Source organism: Pelodiscus sinensis, chromosome 12 (assembly GCF_052426305.1).
Source record: "Pelodiscus sinensis isolate ZL-2025 chromosome 12, ASM5242630v1, whole genome shotgun sequence".
In the NCBI taxonomy this organism is placed as follows: Eukaryota; Metazoa; Chordata; order Testudines; family Trionychidae; genus Pelodiscus; species Pelodiscus sinensis.
Genome location: NC_143063.1, coordinates 14,550,609 through 14,576,818, shown reverse-complemented (window position 1 = coordinate 14,576,818; position 26,210 = coordinate 14,550,609). Strand labels below are relative to the sequence as shown.

Sequence of the window (26,210 nt, the reverse complement as noted above, 5' to 3'; positions counted from 1 at the left end):
ACAATTTCCGGAAAAGGGATGCAAATCAGGTAAGTCAGGATAAGGAAATCCGTGGGGGATATTCAAAGTAGGAATAAGAGATCCTCCGGAAAAGGGCTTTATTCCGGAGGATTGCACCAGTCTAGACGCTTTTTTCCGGCTTTTCCCCAAGCCGGAAAAAAAGCGGCGGACATGTTTATTTAAATCCGTGGGGGATATTTAAATCCCCCGCGGATTTCCCTATCCTGACTTACCTGATTTGCATCCCTTTTCCGGAAATTGTGGCCAGTGTAGACGTAGCCAATGGAATGGCAGGAACTTGCTACCCACAGTGTATTGCTGTCAAAGTCAACAGTAGCCATCCTATGTGGGGTGCGCTACATCAAACTCTTGCATGTGGAGGAACATGCACTTAAAAATCCAGTACTATAAATCAGCCTTAATAAATTTGACCTTATCTCTCCGTATAGACAAGGTCCAATAGTGCTTTAATGTGACGCTCTGGTGAACATTGTGAATACATAGTCAATATGATGCAAAGTGGGTTAAGTGTTGCCAATATAAACTGTTACTTTTTGGAGGTCACATTTTTGTTTAATGTGTAGTTGCTTTTAAATCATATTTTGGGGCACTCTAAAGAGCACTTTATTTTTGAGTTTTTCTGTGACTATAATGGAAAATTTATGATTCTGCATTACATGTATGTATTATACATTATTTCAAACAAGATTTTAAGATGGTGAGACATATCTTCAGCTTAAATGCAGACTTAGTCAGTCATACTACACTGTACCTGTCACTAGGAAACTAAGCCTCTGACAAATTTGGCACCATCTGATATGAGCATGTTTAATCAGCTTATTGTTTCCAAAGTGTGGGGAAGCTAAACAAAGTCTCACTTTGCTGGGTCACTAAATGGAAGTGAATACATTTTATATTTGTTTTGGAGTTTTGGTGATGAAATTCTCGTGGTTTTGGCCATTCTGATGGCAAGATTATTTTTTTTAGTAGCAGATATCAGCATTTTAAATCTCTGCTTGCTTTGGTTATGTTGTAGTTACAGTGTAAATTAGAAGTATTTACCTGAGAGGCTCTCCCTTTGTTGCAAATTTTGCAAAAGTATGTTTTTTTGAGTTTTTATTAAAGGAGGAATAAATTCCTGTTTATGACTTGATAGCCATATTAAAGTAACCAGCTAAACTATACTTACCATACTTACACTTCATTTGGACTATATTAGTTCCAATATAGTACTGATTAATTCAGTGGAATAGTAGTGTTGGAAATAAAGTCTTATAAATTGTGAGATTCACTGTATTCCTCAAGATCTGCTTTGTATTTTGAAATCTGAATAAAATGGTAGAAATTGTGACAGTCCTATTCACCCATGCTTAAGGACATATTACCTGCTATCTGTTACACAGGCTCACACACTAGACACTTAGAAACTGTTGCTTTATGCTTGGTTGCTCTTGATTTTAGTCTTTTCCCATCTGTATTTGGGTAGACTCTTTTCTTTCTGTTGTGAACCTAAGCACAAGAATCCTTGCCTTTTGTCACTTCCAGGAAAAATTTACTGTAGCATGTGGTTTCACTGGAAAAGCTCCTTTAAAACTTATTTTGGTAAAACACTTGCATTTAAATTTGTATGGAATAGGTGGGGGAGGGGTGCATGTATGAAAGGGGGATTTTAGACCTGGTCTAAACACAGATTTGTTCCAGTTTAATGAAGGGTGTGATTTTATATCTGTTCAGTTACACATGCTCAACTTTGTATGGATATGCTTTTAGGTTGACTTAAACGTGTTTTATACTGGTTTTAGCTTGTGCCAGATTCTATCCCATCAGTTTCTGTGTGCTGCACATTTTTGTATGAAAAATGCATGTGTAATAAATTGCTAGGAGAAGGCTGGAGATGTTGATAGTGGGAGAGGGTGCAGTTCATAGACCTTTAGAGGATTAGAGTTGGAAGATACCTCAGGAGTCATCTAATCCAACTCCCTGTTCCAAGGCAGGAACAACCCTAACTAAATCATTCCAACCGAGGCTTTGTCAAGCCTAGTCTTTAAAAACTTATAAAGATGGATATTCCATTAGCTCCCTAGGCAACCCATTCCACTGTTTCATCACCCTGCTAGTGAAATATTTTTCCTAATATCCAACCTAGATCCTCCCTCCCCCCCACCCCCACTGCAACGTGAGACCATTGCTTCTTGTTTTGTCATTTGCCACCCCTGAGAAATAGCCAGGCTCCATCTTCTTTAGAACCACCTTTCAGGGGGTGCTATCAAATCCACCCTTCATTCTTCTCTTCTGCTGACAAAATATGCCTAGTTGATTTATGGGCGGAGGCTGAGGGATGTGCCTCAGTCCCTAGTAGTTGTTGTTGTCCTCTTCTAGACGCTCTTTAATTTGACCTCATCCTTTCAGTAGTGGAGGCCTAAACTTGACACAATACTCCAGATGTGGCCTTGCACTTTGCCAAAGAGGGGATAATCACTTCCCTTGATCAGTTGACAGTGCTCCTACTAATGCAGCCCAGTATGCTATTAGCCTTCTTACAAGGGGAAATTGTTGACTCTTATCCAGCTTCTTGTCTACTGTAGTCCTTTTCTGCAGAACTGCTGCTTAGCTATCCGGTCCCTAGCCTGTAGCAGTGCATGGGATTCTTCCATATTAAGTTCGGGATTCTGTCCTTGCCCTTGTTGAACCTCTTATCATGGAGGAAGATGCTATGGAAGTTGGTTTTTGTTTCTCATATACAGGAGACATTACTGGGTCAAGGGAAGAATCTTGTCACCGCCCCCTTCTCTCTCTCATTTTTGTCAGATGGGGGATTGTGTTCATTTGTCGCTGTCCATTAGCCTTAAATAGGTGCCCAGTTGCACTTGGTCCCCTATATCAAGTACTTATAACAATAATATCATGATTTTCTTACAAATGGTCAGTAATAAAATAGATGATATTTTAATTGTTCACATTAGGCTTCAACATCGAAACCTGATAAAGATGGTTGGGGTTTCTGAGCCTTTTCTCCCCTCTTCCCCCCTCCCCCCCCTTGAGATTACTTAGCTAAAAACACGGAAAGTGCAATACTGGTTCAGACCAGTGGTCCACGTGGACGAATATCTGGTCTATTATGCTACTCGGTACCAGTTGCGTCACTAGGGGAGAGGGTAGGGAGGAGAGAAGTTTGGAGTAGGCAGGTGCAGCATAATCTCTCCTAAGAGAGAGCTTTTTTTCTTGGGCATGGTAGGTTGTAGGGATGTTAAATTGTGGATAATCACGTTAGGTCCCCTGCTGCAGCTCTGCCTCCCCTGACCTCCCCCCTTCTCTTCCTTTCCCTGTCCCCTCTCCCCCGTGCGCACTGTGGAGACCGTGCTGGTGGGGAACCAGCTTTTAAGCTGACTCTTCTCCCCCCCCCCCCGCACCAACTCTTGCTTCCCCTCTGCCCCCATTGTTACTGCTGATAGAGAGGCAGCAAGGAGTGGCGGAAGCATGTAGACAACTACTAGAATAGTTGCTTACATCTCTACTGGAAAGGTGTGCATTTTTAACAGTGAAGATAATTAACCAGTGGAACAATTTATCAAGGGTCATGATGGATTCTCTGTCACTGGCAAATTTTAAATGAAGATTGTATGCTTTTCTAAAAGAGATGCTCTCTAAGAATTATTTTGGGAAGTTCCATAGCCTATGATATACAGGAAGTGGGACAAGAGTATCGCTATGGTCCCTGGTAGCCCAGGAATCCATGAATTTATGAACTCCGTATGGTTAATCGTTAATTAATGGCTTAGTTTGAAGGTTTACTCCTCCATAGTTTGAGGATTTGTTCCAAATCCTTGATCTTTTATCTTTTTTAATATTTACTGTTTTGGATGTTTATTACCCATATAAATGTTTCATTTTTTAAAAAATCCTGTTACTATCTCAAATTAAGTGATGTACTGCAGTAATAAGAGCCACAGGTTAATTGTTTTGTGTGAAGAAAATACTTGTTTTGTGTCTTTTGCTTTCATTGAGAGGTTAAAACAAGAAATTCTGTTCATCTGCTCTATTTGTTACTTTTTTTGCATTTGTTTTCTCTCATTTAACGTGCCAGTGTTTTCTAATGTAGTCAAGGTGGTAGTAGTGCAGACTTCCTCATCCCAGTCACTTTATTTTCTTGAGTATTGTGGGATTGTATATTGCATTTTCAAAACTTCCAATAGGAAAGACCCCTCATACGATCTATTTTTCCCCTCTCTCTAGCTCCTAGGAAATGGCCAGCCAGCAGTAACTATTACCTTTACTGAAAGAACAGTTACTTATCTCACAGTTTTTGTGTCTTGGCTTGACAAAGCCCTGACTGGGATGATTTAGTTGGGATTGGTCCTGTTTTGGTCAGGGGATTGGATTCAATGACTTCCTGAGATCTCTTCCAGCCCTATGATTCTAACCGTGATTCTTAGAAATATGTTGTCTGTACATGCAGTTTATATGTCCTTTCATGCTCCTACACCCCTCAGTTCCCCTGGGGTCTAAAGAAGACAGCAGGCCAAATTGTTCCTCATTTCCTTTCTTAATATACAATCAGTAGAGTAGAAAGGAGTCATGGAATCCATGGGCAGCATATTACAAAACTGAAGTTACTTTAGCTGCCTTTAACATATTTGAAGTATAGGGGTGCTTAGTAGAGTACATGCCAAAGATACCCAAGCTTTAATCTGCCAGGATGGATCTAGCGGTCTCCATAGCATGATCTGATACAGATACCCATTATTTAGGCAGTCTTTGGGTGGATATTTGTTGAACTATAACACTCTGCAAAAAGTACAAATTCCTTGGGGAACTCTTGAAATACCTTGTTCTGCCAAGGAAAAATGAAAGAGCTACACACAGGTCAAGGATCTGCAGTTTAGCTTCCCACTTAGTTTGATGAAGGAAACTGGTAGGTGAATTGGAGTATTTAGGTGAAAATTGTAAAACGTTTGGAAAGAACTGGGGTAAAGCTTTATAGTCACTTTGTCTTTATGAAACACCAGCCAGGAGGGCCTGACTTTTTCCCCCTGTTCTTTGAGCAAATGTTATAGCAACTAAAAAGGCAGCATTTTATTAGATCCGTGGTATAATAAGCAAGTTGCTAGGGTCCCTGAAAGCAGTCCCATTTAAACCATATAATTAACTATGTTAAGGTTCAAAGAAGGAGGTTTTATGATAGTGGAAACATTTGAATTAGGCCCTTGAGGAAGCTAACAACTGTGTGGAGGGAAATATGACACTGACTAGGAGGAGGATGTACAGATATTGTGGTTTGATAGGCTTGAATACTCTTGGGACTACCTGCTTATCCCTAATAGCAAGAAATGGGGCCTTCAAAGGATGCAGGCAGTGTTATGTAATCCAGATGGAGAACCCCTTTCTTTTTGCCATATAGATCAGTTTGGTTTTTTTCTTCCAAGTACCAAAATCTGTTCTGGATTTCATTCAGTAGCTTTTGGTGATAGAATTTAGTGTCATCCATGCGTTCAGATGTAAAAATGATGTGCCTGGGTATAACACATGACTCTGAATTTTGCATGTTTTTTCCACCTTTAGTATTGTTGATTTCATTAAGATAGGTATGTAGGCTATCCATTTCTCATGAGGTGAGGAAGTCATCCAATAGGAAGCCTGGGGTTAATTAGGACAAATTTATTCTTTTCTACTTAATTAGTAGAGTTCACTGACACAAACTCTTTGCTGACTGAATCAATAATTATCTTCCACAGGACAGGTTTTTGTAAGTACACCTGATCCCAAATCTACACATACAACCTAGGAATGTCAAATCCCATGTAATCCGTTAATCAGCTAAACATGTTTATCTGGTTAAACACTTAAATGAAATCAACCAAACCAGAGTGGCCCCGCACCATGGCAGGCCAGACTACCAGTTAACTGTAATTGGTAAATATCATGTCAACCATTCACATCAATCATTCAACCAAGGACTTTGGTGAAGGCCTGCATCATGGCTTTCTGGACTTCCAGCACATCATGTGCAAAGTTTCACCTTCTGCCTCTTTCAAAGCTGTTTTAAAATCAGTTTATCAAATAAAAGGACCACAAACAATTCAAAATATCTCGTTTGCTTCTCCTTCGAGTGGTCCCCGTGGGTGCTCCACTCTGGGTGCTGGTGCGTCCTCGTGCCGGCGACTGGAGACTTTTTCTAGCTGTTTCTGCCACGGCGCGCAGGCGCTGTAGCACCCTCTAGTGTCGTTGGGACTGAAGGGGCGCCTGCGCGCGCGCGGCTCCTCAGTTCCTTCTCTACCGTCCTCGGCAGCGGATGGAGCCCTCTCTTTGCCCTATTTCTGTGGGAAGAAAACAGTTAAATTCTTCGTTTTACCCCCTAGTTACCTCATCAACCACGTTTTCGACCCCCCCCCCCCAGTTTAAAAAAAAAAATTCTCTTGTTGCAGCTTGCCGCTTGTTCCCCAACCCTTCATGCCCGGCTCGCCGGGCTTCAAACGTTGCGAGACATGTCGGGATGCCATGCCGGCGTCCGACGGACATTCCGCCTGTATTAAGTGTCTTGAGGAGGCGCACCAGATGCAAAAGTGCCTGCATTGCTCTAAACTGACAGCGAGGGCGCACCGCGACAGAGCCAATAGACTGACGACTCTCCTATATGAGAAGTCGCTCCGTCCCTCCTCAGAGGACTCGCCTTCCTTCCCTAGACTGCCTCAGCCGAATAAGGGTATGGAAAAAGACCAACCCCCTACCCACTCTTCTTCTGCGGGGTCGAAAACTGGACTCTCTCTGACTCCAACTATATCCTTGGCACCCTCAGTCACTGAGGACACACCAGGAACCTCTGGTGCGCCGCGATCTAAGACGCAGGCACCGCACAAGAGAGCTCGTTCTGAGCCAAAACAAAAATCAGCGGCACTGACCGCTACAGCACCTAAGCCGTCCTCGGCACCGACGGCGCCGTCTAGAGAGCGCTTGGCACCGAAGCAATACCAAACAGCACCGGGCTCGGCACCAAAAAAGGCCTGTACCGATAATCCACCTCCTAGCACTTCGGTGCTGGGATGCACATCGGCACCCACATCTTCTCCAATAACAACTCCGTTACCACCGAGACCACACCGCTCGGCACCGTCCCAAAGCTGGAGCTGGTACCGATCCCCGGTGTGGAGCCACACCTCTTTGGCACCGCCGTCCCCGGGTTTCTCTATCCACTCAGCGAGATCGCACTGCTCTTCGGCCGCTTCTCATTCAACTAGTGACATCGGCACCAAACCCAGAAGCAGGTTCTCGTCGCAACATTCTAGCCTGGCTCTCAGACCTCCATCTTGGCAAATGCCTGCGGTTCAACATGCATACCCTCCCCCTCCGCATCCATGGTATCCACACCAGTATGCCTACCCACCCCCACCATATGCCACCCAATGGCAACCGTGGGACTCTCATCCAAAGAGGACTCACCATCGACCCTCTTCTACCACTTCCAGGCCACCTCCTGCCTCACCTCCTGCCACCACATCGGCCACAGAGCCGAATTCTCCAGCTCCTTCAGGCAGTCATGACTCCCTCTGAGGGCAAGACCAGATCTCCGCTACACAACTCCTCCTCCTCCTCCTCCTCCTCCCCAGACGAAGCGGTCATCACCGAGGCCCCACCGTCGGGAGACGATATAAAAAATTTCGAGAGTTGTTTAAAAGAGTTGCTATAGCCCAGGAAAAAGATCTTCAAGAGGTGCAGGTCAAACAATATCGACTCCTTCGCACGCTTCAACCTCCAACTGCGTCCAGAATTGCCATCCCTATGGATGAGACCATTATGGACTCGGCTGACAATATTTGGCAGACCCCAGTGTCCGTCACTCCAACAAATAAGAGAGCAGACCGCAAATACTTCATCGCTCCAAAGGATGTGGACTTTCTTTTCACCCACCCACCCCCTAACTCCCTAGTAGTGGATTCTGTACGTCACAAGAGTAAACAACCTAACCTAAGAACAACCCCACAGGACAGAGACCACAAAAAGGTTGACATTATGGGCCGAAAGGTTTATTCTTCGTCCACATTGCTCCTTAGGGCGTCCAATTACACTGCTATGCTTGCAGACTATGATCATGCCAATTACTCAAAGCTCCAGGACCTCCTCCTACGCCTCCCGGAGCATAAACGGCCAACCCTGCTTAGTATTATGCAGGAAGGCCTCACCATTTCCCGCACAGCTTTGCAGTCCGCTATGGACGTGGCAGACACCGCGGCTCGAATCACGGCCTTGGCGATAGTGCTCCGCCGAATGTCATGGCTACAAGCCTCCGGCATACCTAGGGACCTCCAACAAAAGGTCGAAGATCTACCCTTCGATCGGACCAACCTATTCGCAACTAAGACTGATGAGGTGTTGCATTCTATGAAGGACTCCCGTACAACCCTGAGGACCCTAGGAATGTATACTCCTCCATTTAGGAGATCCAGATACCAGCCTTACCAACGACTGAGAGAACTGTTCCGCCAACAACCCAAATATGATTTCCACAAACAGAGATCCCAGCGTCGTAGACCACAACAACGACAACATGCCACACCCATCCCCCATCCGGCAAGCAGCAGGTTTGAAGGCCTGGTCGAGAGTCAGGAAGCCAATCTGCCGACCCTCCCAACTGCTACCCTTCAGTTCCACCACCCCCTCCGAGCGTTTTTCCACCAATGGTCCCTCATTACCTCGGACAAGTGGACTAAGTTCAAAACCCAATCTGGCTATGTCATCCCCTTTACCTCTACCCCGCCCAACCACCCTCCTACCCCATCCCTTTTCAGGGACCCCTCTCACGAAGCCGTACTCCTGTAAGAGGTTTCACACCTCATTCAACTGGGCGCGGTAGAACACGTACCATCACAATTCCGAGGCCGGGGATTCTACTCAACGTACTTCCTAACCCAGAAGAAGACAGGAGGTTGGCGCCCCATCTTAGACCTCAGGCGCCTCAACAAATACATTGTTTACCACCGTTTCAAGCTGGTTACCCTCTCAACTATCATTCCTGCACTCGACCAACACGATTGGCTTTTGGCTCTCGACCTTAAGGACGCATATTTCCATATTACAATTCATCCTGCTCACAGACGCTTCCTCCGATTTACAGTGGGTACCCAACACTACCAATACAGGGTGCTCCCGTTTGGTCTCTCCACAGCCCCCAGGGTATTTTCCATGGCCTTTCTGCGACACCAAGGCATCATAATATTCCCATACCTGGGCGATTGCCTCATAAAAGCTGCATCTTTCGGCGAAACGAAGGCCATGACAGATACCACAGTAGCCCTTTTACTCAGTCTCGGGTTTCACGTAAATTATGCAAAATCCACTCTACGCCCAACACAGAGACTGAAGTTCATAGGCGCTCTCGATACAATCGCAGCAAGGGCCACTCTTCCCGAACACAGGTTTGCGATAATCTGCGACCTTGTCCGAGCAACACAAGCGGTACCTACTGTCACGGTCCGCCACTGCCTCAAAATCCTCGGACACATGGCCTCTACGACTTACGTTGTCAGTTTGGCCAGACTCCACATGAGACCTCTTCAGTCCTGGCTCGCTACGGTGTACAGACCCTTCAGGGACCAAATCTCCAAGTACGTCACTATCCCACCACGCATTATCAATTCCCTGCTCTGGTGGACAATTCCTCAAAATATGCTACACGGCGTTCCCTTTCAACGTCCAACTTCCACTCTCACGCTTATAACAGACGCCTCACTCATGGGATGGGGAGCCCATTTGGGAAGCATCACAGCCCAAGGCAAATGGTCTTTTCTGGAGCAAACACTCCACATCAACCTCCTCGAACTACAGGCAGTCAGATATGCATGCCAATACTTTATGCAGCATATAGCCCACAAGACCATCATACCACCTGCATGTACTACATCAACCGGTAGGGTGGCGCCCGTTCCCCTTCCCTATGCTCGGAAGCCACCAAATTCTGGACCTGGTGCCTCTCACACAGGGTCACTCCTTCCGCTGTGCATCTTCCCGGAATACTCAACGTCACAGCAGACGCCCTAAGTCGCATGTTCATGGACTAGCACGAGTGGGAGATCGACAGATACGCCCTCACTCCGATCTTTCATCACTGGGGCCAACCAGAAGTGGACCTCTTCGCCACAAAGAGCAATCGAAAGTGCCACCTCTACTGCTCCAGGGGAGCCCTGGGGAGAAGTTCCCTCGGAGATGCCTTTTCCATCACATGGGACGCCTCCCTCCTGTACGCCTTTCCCCCTCTCCCACTCCTGCACAGAGTCCTGGACAAGATCAGATCGAACCAGGTATGGGTTATTCTAGTGGCACCTGCGTGGCCCAGACGAACATGGTACCCTTACCTCCTCAAGATGATGGTAATGGACCCGTATCCCTTCCCTCCACATCACAACCTCCTCTCACAAAACCACGGTCGAACCCTTCACCCGGACATCCCCAAGCTGAAGCTCCACGCTTGGCTCCTTCATGGCTCCAAGATGCCGAAACTGCCTGTTCAGAACAAGTGAGACTCCTACTAATTAATAGTAGGAGACGTTCCACCAGGAAAACCTACCGATACAAGTGGACACGTTTCTCCCAATGGTACGCTCAAACCCATGCAAGCCCACCACATCTTGCTCCTGTACTTACCTTATTGGGCTACTTACTCTCTCTGAAACACTCCAGCCTAGCACTCAGTACTATCAAGGTCCATGCTGCAGCCATAGCGGCCTTTCACCGTTCTCAACAAGGCACATCCTTTCTCGCTGACCCACTGACCAAGCGTTTCTTCAAAGGCCTGCAGAACACCTTCCCTCCAGTCCGGCCACCAGTCCCCATTTGGGACCTGAACCATGTCCTTAAGAGCCTCACAAAACCCCCGTTTGAACCAATAGCGACCTGCTCTTTGTCTCACTTGTCCATGAAAGTGGCTTTTCTCATCGCCATTACCTCCAGTAGGAGGGTAAGTGAGCTTGCAGCTTTAATGGCTGACCCTCCATACACCGTATTTTTACAGGACAGGGTGATACTCCGACCCCACCCTAAGTTCCTACCTAAAGTACCCTCCCCCTTCCATGTGAATGAACCTATACACTTACCTGCCTTCTTTCCGAAACCACACACGGAGCCGATCCAGACCGTGTGGCACACTCTCGATGTCCGGTGAGCATTGGCATTTTACATACATCACACGAGACCCTGGCGAGCCTCGCCTAGACTTTTCATCTCCTATGCTGAAAGATCTAAGGGACAAGCAGTCTCATCTCAGAGAATCTCTAAATGGGATTACATCCTGCATTAAAACCTCTTATACCCTATATAACAAAGACTTACCTGGACCTATCACAGCTCATTCCACTAGAGCGGTAGCTTCCACGACGGCTTTTCTTCGTAACGTCCCATTGCAGGACATTTGCAACGCTGCAACCTGGTCATCTGACCACTCGTTTGCGCAACACTATGCTCTCTCCACCTCGATAGCATCTTCTATGGCGGTTGGACAAGCAGTGCTATCCACAGTTACTATCACACGGCTCCAAACCCACCTCCGCGAGCCGACAACTGCTGTGTAGTCACCCAGAGTGGAGCACCCACGGGGACCACTCGAAGGAGAAGAAAGAGTTACTCACCTTGTGCAGTAATGGTTGTTCTTCGAGATTTGTCCCCGTGGGTGTTCCACTACCCTCCCTCCTTCCCCTGCTTGGAGCCTGATACTCTGGCGGGTAGAGAAGGAACGGAGGAGCCGCGCGCGTGCAGGCGCCCCTTCAGTCCCAACAACATTAGAGGGCGCTAGGGCGCCTGTGCGCCGTGGCAGAAACAGCTAGAAAAAGTCTCCAGTCGCTGGCGCGAGGACGCACCAGCACCCAGAGTGGAGCACCCACGGGGACACATCTCTAAGAACAACCGTTACTGCACAAGGTAACTCTTTCTTCACCATACACTACCAGGACTAGTAGAATGGATGTCTCAAAAAGGGCTGGGAGGAATTTCTAGAACTTCTTTAGACATAATGTCTGTGGTCCTCAAATGTGGTAGAACTCTGAACTGTATGTTTAACATTCAGGGCGTTCGTGTTTGTCTGTGAAGGAACCATCATTCAAGTCCTTCTAGATAATTCTACAGCACCATACTATGTCAACTGACAAAGGAGAAGGGATGCTTCTTGCTATCAAGAAGCTATTTATATACAGGGTTGATGAAATATTAGATTGAGAGCTCTGCTCTCACCAGGTGCTCAAAACATTTTAGCAGATCAGCAGAAAGTTCTCTTCCAGCCACAAATGGACTTTCAAAGACTGACTTCAGACAAATTTTTCTAAAATGAGGTGTTCTCATCAGAGGCTTCTTTGCCACTAGCTTGAACAAGTGTGACATTTTGTTCTAAAGGAGACACATGATTAGCCTCCTTTTTTGATGCATTCCTGATGCACTAGAATGGAAATGTATATGCTTCCCACAGGGGATGTTAGATATCGAGTAACTTATGGTGTAACTGCACAAAATATTAGTGTTACTTGATTATTCGATAGTCGCTGGGGGCGGGACGAGCAGCTAGTGCGCTCCCAACTCCATTCCTGAGGAGCCCCTGTCACTCCATGATGTTGCCTCTATATCAGACCTGAGTTCCCCACAAACAGAGGCTGCACCGGTATCCCATGCAGCAGCCTCAGTTTGTGGTGAGCCTGGGCCCATCATGGACAGAGGCTACCCAGCATCCTATAGCAGCCTCTGCCTGTGGCCAGCCCAGAACCCCCATGGGCAGAAGCTGCTCCTCTGAGCCCCCTGTATTTCAGCAGTGCGGTGTGGGAGGGGCAGGAGGCACCACAGAGACGGTGTTTGGGGGAAACCAGATTTTAAGCTGGCTTCCCCCCAGCACTGGCTTCTGCTTCCTTCCTCCCATCCCCGATACAGAGGCAGCAGGGGGAAGGGGAATGCAAGTAGTTGACTCAACTAACTGATAAACCACTGCACTGGGTAGAAGAAGTCACAGATGCAATTCCCTACTCAGACACTCCAGTTCTTTTGTGCCACCACTAGTAACACTATCTGTACAGAAGTTTATGAAAACCAATCTCAACAATGATCTCTGTGTTCATATCACAATGAAAAGGTTCTTCCGATCCCAATGGACAAGCCACATTCCCATATACATTTAGAATCTTATCCAAAAAGCTGCTGCTGCCAATCCTTTTGAATTTAAAATCTAAAGGTTTATTCATTGAAAGAATAGGTGAGAGTTAGAACTGGTTAAAGGTATTTAAATACATTCAATAGTTGTAAAGTTTTTGGTTCAGACTTGGTTCAGGAGTAAACTGCTGGTTTAAGTCAAGTCTCTAGAGTACATCTACTGCTGGGATGGGTCATTTAGTCTTGCCTTTCTGCCAGGGACCCAGGGGCCAATGCAGCTTGGGGCAGGGTTTTCCTCTCCCTTCAGCCACCCCCGCTGCAGCCCAGTCCTGGAGCCATAGCCTGAGCAGCTCTCACCCTCTAATGCAGTGGTTCTCAAACTTTTTGGCCTATGGACCACCTGGTTCAATGTAAACCTTTCTGCAGACCACTAGTTGCTAATGGAAACTCACTGTTAATTACATAATTGCTAGTGCTTCAGTTAGGGAAAACAGCTTAATTTAAATTACTAAATAATTAAGTGTTTTAGCTTTCTCCTCTTAGTTTATCAAACTTCATTTTAAATAAAGTAAAATATTAATTTATGTCCAACACAAAAGGGTTCAATGTTTTCTTTATTTATGCAGGACTATGTAGCAATTTAAAGACTAACAAGATGGTTTGTTAGATGATGAAGTGGGTCTGGCCCACAAAAGCTCATCATCTAATAAACCATCTTGTTAGTCTTTGAAGTGCTGCATCGTTCTGCATGTTGCTTCAGCTACACCAGACTAGCACGGCTACATTTCTATTACTATTCTTTATTTATGACAGGGTCAGGAACCTTTTTTAGGTCAGGGGCCACTGAGCACAGAAAACTCAGTTGGGGACCACACAGGTGAGAAGCAAAAACACTTCTCCAAAAAAAAAACCAACCCTCACTGATGTAGCCCTCAACTGAGACACATCACTCCTCTGGCGCTCCAGCCCTACAGGGCAAGGAGACGGGACAGGGAGGACTGAGGTTTAGGGCTTCCCATAGGCCAGATCTATTTTTCTGGGGTTCCAGAGTTAACGGCTTTCATGGACCCCTTTCTGTTCTGGAGTGGGGACAAAAATGGAACGATTCAGTGTGCAGGACAGGGCTGCCAGCGAGTGGGATTAGAATGGGTCACAGGATCTGGGAGGGAGGGTGAGTGCGGAAGGGGGAGAGGTTGTGAGGTCTGGGTTGGGAGGGAGGGTGCCAGGCTGGGAGTAGAGTGTCTGGCCAGGGGAAGGGAGCAGGCACAAGGGAGGATGCAATGTATGGCCAGAAGGGGAGAGTGCAAGAGCACCTATGAATGCAGGAGCAGAGTGGGGGTGAGAGCCTGGCCAGGGGGACGTGCAAGAGAGGGTGTTGGAGCAAGGTAGAGGTTTGGGGTCTTGGAGGGAGGGGAGTGAATGAGAGGGATTGGGGTGTGGAGATCTGGGTGTGAGGGGGGAGGCTTACCTAGCTTCGCGCCCCCTTGCACTGAGGAAAGCCCACCCCGGACAACACACTGCTGCTCCCCCAGTTGGATGGGGAGGGAGCTTAGCCCCCTCCATGCAGTGCGGAGCCCATGCAGACACAAGGCTGCAACACCAGCTCCAGCTTCTCGCTTGGAGGGTATGTTGGGGGAGGTGAAGAAAGCCCTGACCTTCCCTGCCAGACCCGGCTCGCAGAGCACGGCAGAGGGTGGGGTGGGAGGAGAGAGAACGGCAGCATACGGAGCACACCTGCTGAGCCGGGGTTGAGGTAGCAGCTCTAAGGCACCGAGGGTCAGGAGCTGCTCCACCGGGCTTTGCCTCGGATCTGCCTCCCCTTCCATCCCTTCTGCGGCCCCACCCTCGACCAGTCTCCCGGAGGCCTGTGACCCTGCTACTCTTTGCAGCTTTCCCAGAGGGCCCAAGTGAGTTGGAAACTCTCTCCCTTACCCATGTTACACATGCCAAGGGTCAGAGATCATTTCAAGCTGAGCCCCTGGTTTAGCGTCACTACTGGACAGCCCCCCAGTATCAGCTGTTCCCAGCAGCAGTGGTGGCAGCTGCTGTAACAAGCGATCTAGAGATGGGAGAAGAGGCGGCCAGACTGAGGTCCCTGCGCACCAGAGCTAGTCCCGGGTGGGCAGGGAAATGGCCTGCCCAGGGTGGTAGGGCAGGGAATGGCGGGGAGTTGCTGGTGGCAGCATGCGCTGCACTGGAATTCGGGTGTGAGCCATAGCCGGCTGTGGTGTGAGCCATAGCCGGCTCGGGGGTGCCTCCATGCGCTTAGCCACTGTGTGCACAGCCTAACCTGCTGCTAGGAACCCAGGGGGCTGGCTTCAGATGCACCACGAGAGCTTGGGCTCCCCACTGCATGGGGGAGGGGAAAAGGGGAGCTCCTGCTGTGGACTGCGTGTGCCACTCAAATTTGGGTTGTGTGCCACTTATGGCATGTACCATATGTTGCCGACCCCGGTCTAGATGGTGCTTGCAAGGTACCCTCTAAGCTGCAAGGTAGCATGGCCCTGCAGCTGCTGCTTAATCTTGCACAGCTTGGAGAGCCTCAATGCTCTATCCTTAGCAGGGAGCTGCTGTTGTAGCTAAGGGAGAAGTTCCCCTCCCCCAGCCAGGCAGCTCTGTGGGTGAAACCCTTGACTGTACAGGGCAGGGCTCGTTAAGAATGAGGTGTACAGGTAGTTCGGAATAGGAAGCCTAATCCAAACTACCTAGTCCGTGCCCGCGTGTAGCCGCGGGCATGGAGACCGAACTAGCCGGCATTTAAAAATGGCAGCGCCCAGCAACATGCAAAGGAAGCCCGGGAAATTCAAATCCTGGGCTTCATTTGCAAGTTCGTATGACTACATTAACCACCCTAGTTCGAACTAGGGTGGTAGTGTAGACATACCCTTAGAGTTTTATAAATGAGGTATACCTTTGTTTGTTAGTTGTAATGTGTGTACTTTTTGATTTTTAAAATATGAAATGCTGGGCACATTCAGTTTCAACACAAGTGTAACGTTACTTTTGCGTTATTAACCTCTGTTAGTGACTGATTGTTTAGTTGAAACCAGATTTCTGTAGTTACAGAAAAATAGAAAATATTGACCTGTTATGCTGCACTCGTTTTCTATATACTGTAAAACCTGAGTTATCTGGCATGCACAGGGATTAGGTCATGCTGGTTATCTGAAAATTCTGGATATTTGGGTGGGCGTGGGGGGCTGGGAGCGGTGCGGGGGCTGGAATGTGGCCTGCTGGGGGGGGGGGGGGCATGTCCAGAGGGTGTGGGGGCAGGTTGTAGCCTGGTGAGGGGTGGTGGAAGTTGGGGGGCAGAAATGGCGGCGGCGACCTGCTGGGGAGGGCCAGGAGGTGTGGAGGGAGGGAGGGAGCGCCGGACTACCATGGTGGCCACAAGCCACGGGGATGATGAGCTGCGGGGAGCTGATCTGCTGGAGAGGAGGCCGGGAGCCATGGGGGGTGGGGCAGTGGCGGCCACTAGGGTGCTGGGAGACACCAGGGTCTGACCTGCTGGGGAGGAGGCCAGGAGGCGCGGGGGGGGGGGGGGGGAGAGAAGAGAGTGGCCCAACATAAAGTGCCAACCTCTCCCCCCGCCCCCCCCGGCTTGGAAATTTTCCAGTTTCTAAAGTTTTCTGGCTACTTAAGTGCTAGATAGCACAGGTTTTACTGTATGTAGAATTATTATAGGTTGCTCACCTTAAATTTTGAGGTAAATCTTTTAAGGAAATAACATTTCAGTAATTAAATTAGGAAATTAAATATTTACCTTTCTTATCAATCAGATTTCGTTCATAAGAATTAATGTAAAGTTAGATGAAATACAAATATTCTGTAAATTTAAAGTTTCTTAATTGTACCAAGAAGTTTATTGAATTTTTTTTTAAAAAGCATTTTGTCGTTCAGTCTTCTCTTTAATTTGATCAAACTACATACATCTCTCAGTATTACAGGATTGCTCATGTTGAAATAAATCTTTCAGTCTATAGCAGAATTGTACCTTGAGGAATGTAAAATGTAGCTTACTTATCTTTGTACTTCTTTATAGATGGATTTCATGTATATTATAGTACCACACAAATTTTAAGGGAAGATTTAAAAAAATATTTGCAGTGTCTTAATACTGATGTTAGTAATAAATTGGTGAAAATTGTGAATCACAGTTTCTGCGTGCATACAGAAGTTATCCACATGTAATTCAGTAGTACCGCTAGAACTGTTTGGAGTGAAGCTGTTTTAGCTTATCCTGTAGTGACCTTCTGTCTTTAGCCTTTCAGCTTTAGTTTAACTTACGCATGCATTGACCTTTGCTATGGAAACGATACAGAAACACAAAAACAACTTGGCTGAGTTTCCTCCACAAAGCGGTGGGTGGTGTGTCACATTATACTGTTACTAAAGGAGGGCTTTTAGAGGTCAGTACTGACAATGTGCAGTAACTTGTTCATGATTTGGAACACATTGGTTATTACACTGAGGAAGGTAGTATATGAACACTTTTTATAAAAAAACTTACTTGAATATATATGCTTATAAAGAGATCTATAGCTGACTAGAACAGATGCTGACAAATGGCTTTTTTAATACCACCCTGTGTAATATTACACTTCAATCTCCTTTTCACTCAGCTACCAGTTTAATTTACTGTCTCTTTGTAAAGGACATGTGGCTGAGTCTTGGGCAGGCTCATTGGTATTAATGTCAGTAGTTTAATATAACTTGGGCTTCATCATGGTGACTACAATGCACTTACCAGTATGTTGCATAAAGTTTTGTCTACAGAATTTCTTGGTATTAAATTTAGCTGTGTCCTTATTTCTGCGTGTTCCTTCTGGTTGCTTTTTTGGAGAAGGGTAAATAATATAATTTAATATTTAGTTACAAGTTTTGGACTATTTGAACCCATTGAGAGTGAGCAGATGATTATTACTCTCTAGCTGTGAAATTTGTAAGGGCATAAAACTGATATTTTTAGACTAGAATAAGGAGCACTTTTTTCCACTGAGATGTGATTTTTACTTCAGAAATGGTGGCAATGAAACATTAGTGCTGAATTGATGGCTATGAATAGTGAAGTCCTTTGTGTTCACAAAGCAGGTATCACTGAGATAGTGGCAATGCACCGAACAGTGCCTAACCTTTCAGCTGATGGGAACAACACTCTGTTTCTAGGAATTAAAAAGGTAGCTAATATTCTTTGATCATTAATCTTTGGCACGGAGTGCATGTGGAAGGAGTCCAGCCTTCTTTCTTATGATACAGAAAGTGTTGCATTTGTAGTGAGGCAAGGGCTCTTACCTAAAGAATTTCACACACTGCATTACATTTTTCTGCTGTTCGCAAACACTTGTACACAACTGTAGTTAATGAATTGGAGTGCAACACATGCCAGGTAAATTGACTGCATAATACAGGGTTGTTTTCTGTTCCCTATAGACAGTACGGGATCAGGGGTGGACTGTCTTCAACTATTTGTACTATGTCCAGCACAATGAAGCCTGTAAGCACTACTGAAATATAAATAAGCTGCTTTATAATGCATGTACCCAAAGGGAGATAGTACCACAGCTATAGCCATTGAAGGCAGCTTCAGCATTCACTGCCTGACTTTTGAGTGCTTCACTTTCCAACCTTAACTTGCTTTAAATTCCAAGACAGACTATGTCAACATTTGAGTTAAGGTTAAAACTACAAATGAGTAACCTCAGAGTAACCATATTTCTGAATGTTCTTGATTTTGGGGGGAGGAGGATAATTACAGGGTTGTTATAACTTTGTATCTTTAAAACTGCATAGTTAAATGCCATAACATGGTTGGATGCCTTAAAAAGAAATCAAAACGGCCTTAATTCTGCCCTATAATAATGCCACGCAATCACCATATGCTTGTGGTTAAGGTATTTAAGTCTGTGGATCCAAATTAGCTTTTCATAGTGTTACTGCAGGACAGAATGAAAGTTGTTTGGGTGTGTTAAATGTGCATTTCTATACCTTCATCTTCAAGTACAGGTTGAACCTCTCTTGTCTGGGACTCCCTGGTCTGGCAATATCCATGGTCCCGTAGGAAGCCTGCAGGGACAGTGACCTTGGGGTAAAGAGCCCTGGCCCCTTGTGGCAGCAGCTGCTCTTGGGCTCTCTGTCCCTGTCCCTCATGGGGAACTCCGGGAGCAGCAGGTGCTACCAACGCGGGACTGGGGAAACATGAGATCATCTGCCACTGCCGCACACACAAGGCCAGGTCAGGGAACCCTGGGAGCAGCTGCTGCTGCCACTGTTTGGGGACTGGGAGCAAGGAGCTAAGTTCCAGAAGTAGGTTGGGGGCAGCAGACCTTGCCTCCAGGTTCTCCTGGGGCAGCATCCAGGAGGGGAGAGCCCAGATGTTTGATTTCCCCTGGTCCAGCAAATTCTCTTGTTCTGGATCAGTTCAGTCCTGAGGGTGCTGGACCAGAAAGGTTTCAACGTTTAATATCCCTGTGGGTGCTCCACATCTCCTGCACTTTTTATTTTATGCTTCTCATAGCAGCTTTCATATGGCCTGCACATGCAAGTCAATTAATCTGTTATGGTGCTGTGTGAGTAAACCACCTTTAGTTCCTCCTCAACTGCCTCAGCCTGAGATGAAGCTCTGGCAGTTGTTCTGTTGAGATTTACTCAACTTTATCCTCATTTCTTTTTAATATGAGGGTAAGTCAAAAAGTATCTGCAAAGTGTTCATATCTTTCTTTTTGCAATTGGCCCAACTGGTGAATTTGCGCGCAACCTTAAGCACGGAACCTCCCTATATTGTAGTGACATATTTAGCCTTGACCGTTCAGATGTCTTTCACCACTAGTGGGGTCAACATGGCTGCTCCGCTTACCACATGCACCAAAGAAGAGCAGCATGCAGCGATTCAATTTTTGTGGGCTGAAGGTATAAGAGGTGCGGAAATTCATTGAAGACTATCAGCACAGTACGGGGGACAGTGCTTTACTGCAGTGAAGTGTGTACGAATGGATTGACATGTTAAAAAATGGCTGAACAAGTGTCATTGCCGAATGATCAGGGCACTGATCCACATCGACTTTTGAAAGTAACATTGAACAAGTCTGCACTTGAAAACAAGATTCTTGAAAACAAGAGGGTGACTGTCGAAGTGGCAAACCAACTGCAGATTAGTTACGGTTCTGCCTATGAAATCATCCACCACAAACTTTGCTTTATTAAAGTTTGTGCAAGGTGGGTTCCCAAACAAATCACGGAACAGCATAGATGTAACGGTTTGGACATCTCAACTGGTGGTATGAGGAAGGTGATGCTTTTTTTGACTTGCATTGTCACTGGTGATGAAATGTGGATCCATCACTATGAGCCAGAGAGCAAACGTCAGAGAGAACCCTCAAAGATGCTTCAAGAGGCCGTCATTTTGCCAGTGACCATGATTTGAAGGAAGAGGTGCATATATGTATGCCTTCACATTTTTTTCTGAGGGCATACAAAAGCTTGTGTGATGGTGGACCAAGTTGTTGAAAAGCAGGGGAACGATGTTGAAAAATGATACTTATGACTTCTGTATTGCTGTTGTCTTAATTTTAATAAATACATTGTGGATATTTTTTGACTTACCCTTGTAATTGGTCAAAATATTACTATTAATTTTGTGTAGTTAATATTCTTTTTGTTAGTAATAGCTGTTTCTTTGAAAAAAAAGTTTGTATTTTCTCTTGTGCTGTTCAGATAACTACTAGTTAGTAATAGTTCTTCATTGGAAGGTTATACCTGTTTCCTGGCTTCTGATGGCACTCGTGTCAAGAAGTGATCCCTGTCAGTGACGGGTACACTCACTGCATCATTGCTTGGGGAATTGCATATTGCCATGGAGTGCAACTTTAGTCAGGCACTAAAATGAAAGGCCAGAAAAAAGAGAAAATGTCCTCATAGTGGAGAGCTTTTTATGGCTAGCTTGTCATCTAGGCTAATGGACACCTCCACGCGAATCTGCTGCCTCCACAATATCTGAACTGTACACATCTCAAATATATCTGAGGAAGAAACAGGTTTCTTCTCATAAACCCTCAAAGCAATAGGACCGTGGCTCAGCCAGTATAAAATACAGCTCTAAAAAGCAGAGGTTAATATTTTCAGCTATCTGATGCCATTAACTTTGCAGTCACATACACATGAGGTACCCAAAGCACAGCTAGGCTAAAAGATGGCAAAGCCTTGGTCCCAGAGAGGAAATCAGTATTTTTAAGGGATCAAGGTAGCAAGAACACTTGTCTTCTGTTTCCTTAGTACTAAAAAGCCTGCTCAGGCTCCAGCCACACTTCCCTTGATGTGCACAATCTTAGGGTATTGTCAGTGGTCATGCTTCCCCAAGATTTCTGTGCTCTTGGCTATGATTACCTTGGTGCAGACTGCAGGTTTGGTGCCAATAACATTCTTGATACCACAGGAGTTCTGTTTTCCCTGATACCTGGCTGTATCAGACACACCTTATTCTCTGCTGTTGAGCTATGTTCTGTCAGTACAAAGAACATCAAAATCACCTGAAGTTCATTTGATACTGGCAGTTTCACTTCAGATCTCTCCAGGCACTCCATTTCAGAAGGATCTTGAGGAAGGGGACTCTGTTGAAGACTTAGAATCATAGAATAATAGGACTGGAAGGGACCTCAAGAGGTCATCGAGTCCAGCCCTCCGCCCTCAAGGCAGGACCAAGCTCCGTCTACACCATCCCTGACAGATGTCTATCTAACCTGTTCTTAAATATCTCCAGAGAGGGAGATTCCACCACCTCCCACGCCACCTGACTTGGTCTTGATGTGTCAAGTGTCAGTTCTGGGTTCTCCCCCTCACTCCTATAGAGTCTCCTTTCTGGGAAGAGTTAGTGAAGCTGGAACATATATGCCACAACACCTTGCTGGTATGAGCACTCTTGGTTGCCTCCTCCTATGGTTGATGCATCTCCTCCTTGGACATATTGGGACACTTGGGAAGACTCATCAACAGTTTTCCAGAATGTCGAGCACCACCTGCCACAAAGAGAGGCAACTTGTATGACACGTTCCTTCCAAGAGACCTGACCCTCAAGAAGAATCCTTTGAGGAGCAAGAATATAGAACTGATAGTTTTTCTATGGCCAACATCTCCTCCTTTTTATGGCCAGATGATGTTGTCATGTATCCTCAATCCATCATGGATGATTTTAAACATTTTCAAGGATCTAGTCAAGAGTTGCAGACTCCTTGCAGAGTGTCCCTTGGTGACTCTCTGTGAGTTCCATTACCCACCGTCCTCTCCTCTACTTTGGACTCTGGAGCACATTCCATTGTAGAGGAGGAACTGAGGAGCCCAGGTCATGCACGCACTGTTCAAGCGCTGACAGCTTGTGAGGCAGGCACTGCACTTGCACAGCCTATAGAGGAACTGCTGTCAAAATCTCTTATCAAAGGTGCAGGAATGCATCTTGACCTGCAGTGACACCCACAGGGACATTCATCTTGAATGCTGTCAGTTACTGCACTTGGTGAGTAACCTTTTATTTGCATGTGATATTTCTACATTTCAGTGCTCAGATTGTTCTTATACCTGTACTTCCTAAGTCTGCACTTCCCTAAAGAAGAAAACATAATTAGGCAACCAGCAAATAACAATGATTGCCGCTATCTCTGTGGTGTTTCTGAGACCTCCTTTTCAAACAAATTGTGGTAAAGTACATGATTTTCTCATTATGAAATCTCCATGACTTTGTTTTTACGTTTGATAAAGATCCTATTCAGCCTATCAACAGTCTTCCCTCCAGCCCCTCCAAGCGTTCTCCAAGTGCTTGTCAGTGGTTGTAGCCTTTCTCCGCAAGAGCCAGGTATACCTGTACCTCACCGACTGGCCACTGAAAGCACAATTCTGGAAGCAGGTAGACTCTCAAGTCCACCTGGTCAAGACTACCTTAGAGAAGCTAGAATTCCTCCTCAAAGTGGACAAGTCAACTCGGTTCCCCACCCAAAGTATAGAATTCATTAGAATGGCGCTGGAATCAATGTAGGTGAAAGCAGTCCTTCCACAATCCAGATTTCAAGTAATGACCGATCCCATCCAGACCCTCACAGGATACTCCACCACATCACATGGAGATGCCCAAGTTGCTCAAACATACCATCCTGAGGCTCAGACCCCCTAGCTTACCTCTTCTTATCATCCAGGATGGGACATTCTGGACTTCGTTGTGATGATACGAGACCAAGTTCTAGACTCCTTTTGGGAATGGCTAAATCCTCATGCAGCTCCTGAAGGAGTCTCCATCAGCACCCCTCAACTGTCCATGATCCTGGTGACAGCCATATCAGCCCTGGGATAGGGGGCCCACCTGAGCAACCTACAGACATAAGGTCTAAGGTCAGAGTAAGTTCTTGCTTCATACCAACATCAAGGAGCTTCTACTAGTGCGACTAACCTGGCAGTTTCCTGACCAGATTATAGGGACAGAGCATAGCGATGATGACCAGCAAGACTACTGCCATGTTTATATAAACAAGCAAGCAGATCCCTTTTTCTGTCAGGAAGCAATTCAGCTTTGAGAATTTTGTCTAGCCCATTCCATTCACCTGGAGGCATTCTGTCTCCCAGAAGTGTGAAATGAGCTCTGCCAGAGCTCATCTCAGCAGGTGTTCCATCTGTCCAGATATCATACATTCCAACTTCCAAAGGTAGGGATTTTTTCCCAGGTAAATCTGGTAAATAGTTGCTTCCTTCACCTGGACCTTCAATCTCTCCACTCGTGGCTTAGAAGCTTCATTGTTAAATCCTATGGAGTTCCAATGCTCGTAACTGGTGACGTAGCCGATTTGTTTACTTCTTCATTGTATCCCTGTGTTATATAATGGTCATGCCATTTCACTTTCAGAATATGATCTGAAGAAGTGGGTATGTACTACAAAAGCTCATCACCTAATAAACCATCTTGTTAGTCTTTTAAAGTGCTACATGACTGCTTTTTTTTGTTAACTTATGTGGCAGAATTAGATAAGTTAATGTAAATACACTTTTTAATATTACATCTATTTTTAAAAAAGGAAATGCTAAGAACAGTGTGTGTCGTGTTTAGAACTTGCATAGGAAAATGATATTGCTATAAGGAAATTGATATAATGAAATAGCTTCAATTATCTGAAATATCTAACTTTGCAAACATTTACTTTAAGCTTCCAACTGTCTAATTTTGCATTTTCTGTTATGGTGGTAATAGACTAATTTTGATTATACCAATTGATACTGTGGAGAATTTTATTTGCTTTGAAAATTAAAAGTTATTAAATTGAGGAAATTCCAAAATCATAATTTACTGTTTGATAATTTTTCTAAGAAATTCAAAATGAATTAAGGACCTTTAACTCCTCCCATTCATTCTAAGGGCTTGTCTATTACATAGGAACACTCAGGAACATTAATCCAAATTAACCAAAGGTGTGAATTTAAAGTGGATTAGATACATTCAGGGGTTAATGGGGTTTATACATTTACTCACAATTGCAGAACACTTATCTATTTGATTTTGGACATGGGAACTAAGGCTAATTTAATTGTGAATAAAAATGGCCAGGTTGGGAGGGAGGAGGGGGAGATGTTATGTGATTTACCTACTGTAACTTTAAATTCACACCTTTTTGGTTAATTTGGATTCGTTTTCCTCGGTGTATTGATGTAATGAAGCCCTAACAAACTTTGTAATATTTGTGCTCCTAATCTGACCTGGAGAACAAGCAGTCTAGTCTGCACACCATTTGCTGCTTGTAGAATCATTTGTCATTCTACATAAGAGGCTGAAAAAGTTTCAAGGTCTGTGAATAAATTTGAATTGCTTAATATTTTTTCCTTTTTAATCGTGTGTTTATACAAGCAAAATGACATTTGACTCTAAAATACAAACACTCTGAAATCCAATTAAAGCTTTAGAATTTGTTTTTTAATCAGCTCATAGGCTACAGTGAGAAACCAGTAAACCTACAGATGTTCATTGGAACAGCAGATGATCGCTACTTACGACCTCATGCATTCTACCAAGTGCACCGAATCACTGGGAAAACAGTTGCTACTGCTAGCCAAGAGATAATAATTACCAGCACAAAAGTTCTGGAAATTCCACTTCTTCCTGAAAATAATATGTCAGCCAGGTGTGTAGCAGCATTTCTCCCAAATTGGAAAGTTAATCATTTGTGTACCCCTTTCAACGCAATGCAAAGGTGAAAATGATGTGTTTTTAAGGTGATTTGGTATAGCCTTAATTGCTTTGATTTTTAATTGTGTACTCATGTAGTGTTTGAGGTTATTTCTGCCAACAAACTTTTTTAAAAATATGCTTTTTGCTACCTGTAGTTGGATTATTATCCTATCTTCAGGCCTCTATGCAAAATCTGAATTGCAGTGATTAAATATTATTTTAATGAACAAAGGAGGAACCTATTAGCTCATCTAAAATGCTACACCCTACTACTTAGAAGCCAAGTCAGCACCATAAATTGTTTCTTACATGAATCAAGTTCAGCATATATTCTGATTTGGATCAGTATGCATATCATTTCTTAGAATGAATAAGAATACTTTTTGAATACTGGATTTTTTTTTAAAGAAAAACGTGGATTACCATATAATGCAGGAACAGAGCTTACTTTACTTACACATTTTAATGTGTATAACTTTATTTGAATTTTTCCATAAAATGGCTTCTCTGTAGTCTTTTGTATTTGTTGTCCCGTAACACTGCTGTGCAGTATCTCTCACCCTATTAATTAGTTGACTATATAACTGTAGTCCCAAATGAGCATTGCTATTTTGAAATTTCAGAAACAGTTTTGGCAGGCCAATGGAGCTGCAGGTTTGGCCATTTAATGACACTGTTTCCATGGATAATTGTACATGGTTATCACTTCTGAGAGACTTGTTTCAAAATAGTCATCAGCCAAGTACTACTGTAATACAAATAATTGACCTTTTGTTTTGTAAAAGTCAAAGGATAGGGGATGTATGTTCCCAAAATATAACATTAGAGCTGAAATACTGTTTGCTCCTCCCCCCCCCCCCCATTCGAAGGATCATCGTAATAGCTATCCAAGTTTGTGGCACAGAGCAAA

The 26,210-nt window shown here is 45.0% G+C and overlaps 1 protein-coding gene across 2 annotated transcripts in view; it reads left to right on the top strand.

Moving 5' to 3' along the window:
- The window catches only part of NFATC3 (nuclear factor of activated T cells 3), a 158,359-nt gene that overhangs the window by 67,830 nt on the left and 64,319 nt on the right, over nucleotides 1–26,210 (top strand). For both annotated transcript variants that reach the window (XM_075940320.2, XM_089781446.1), the window contains exon 4: nucleotides 25,054–25,253. In XM_075940320.2, coding sequence (XP_075796435.2) covers nucleotides 25,054–25,253 — 200 coding nt within the window. The remainder of the gene's footprint in view (nucleotides 1–25,053; nucleotides 25,254–26,210) is intronic.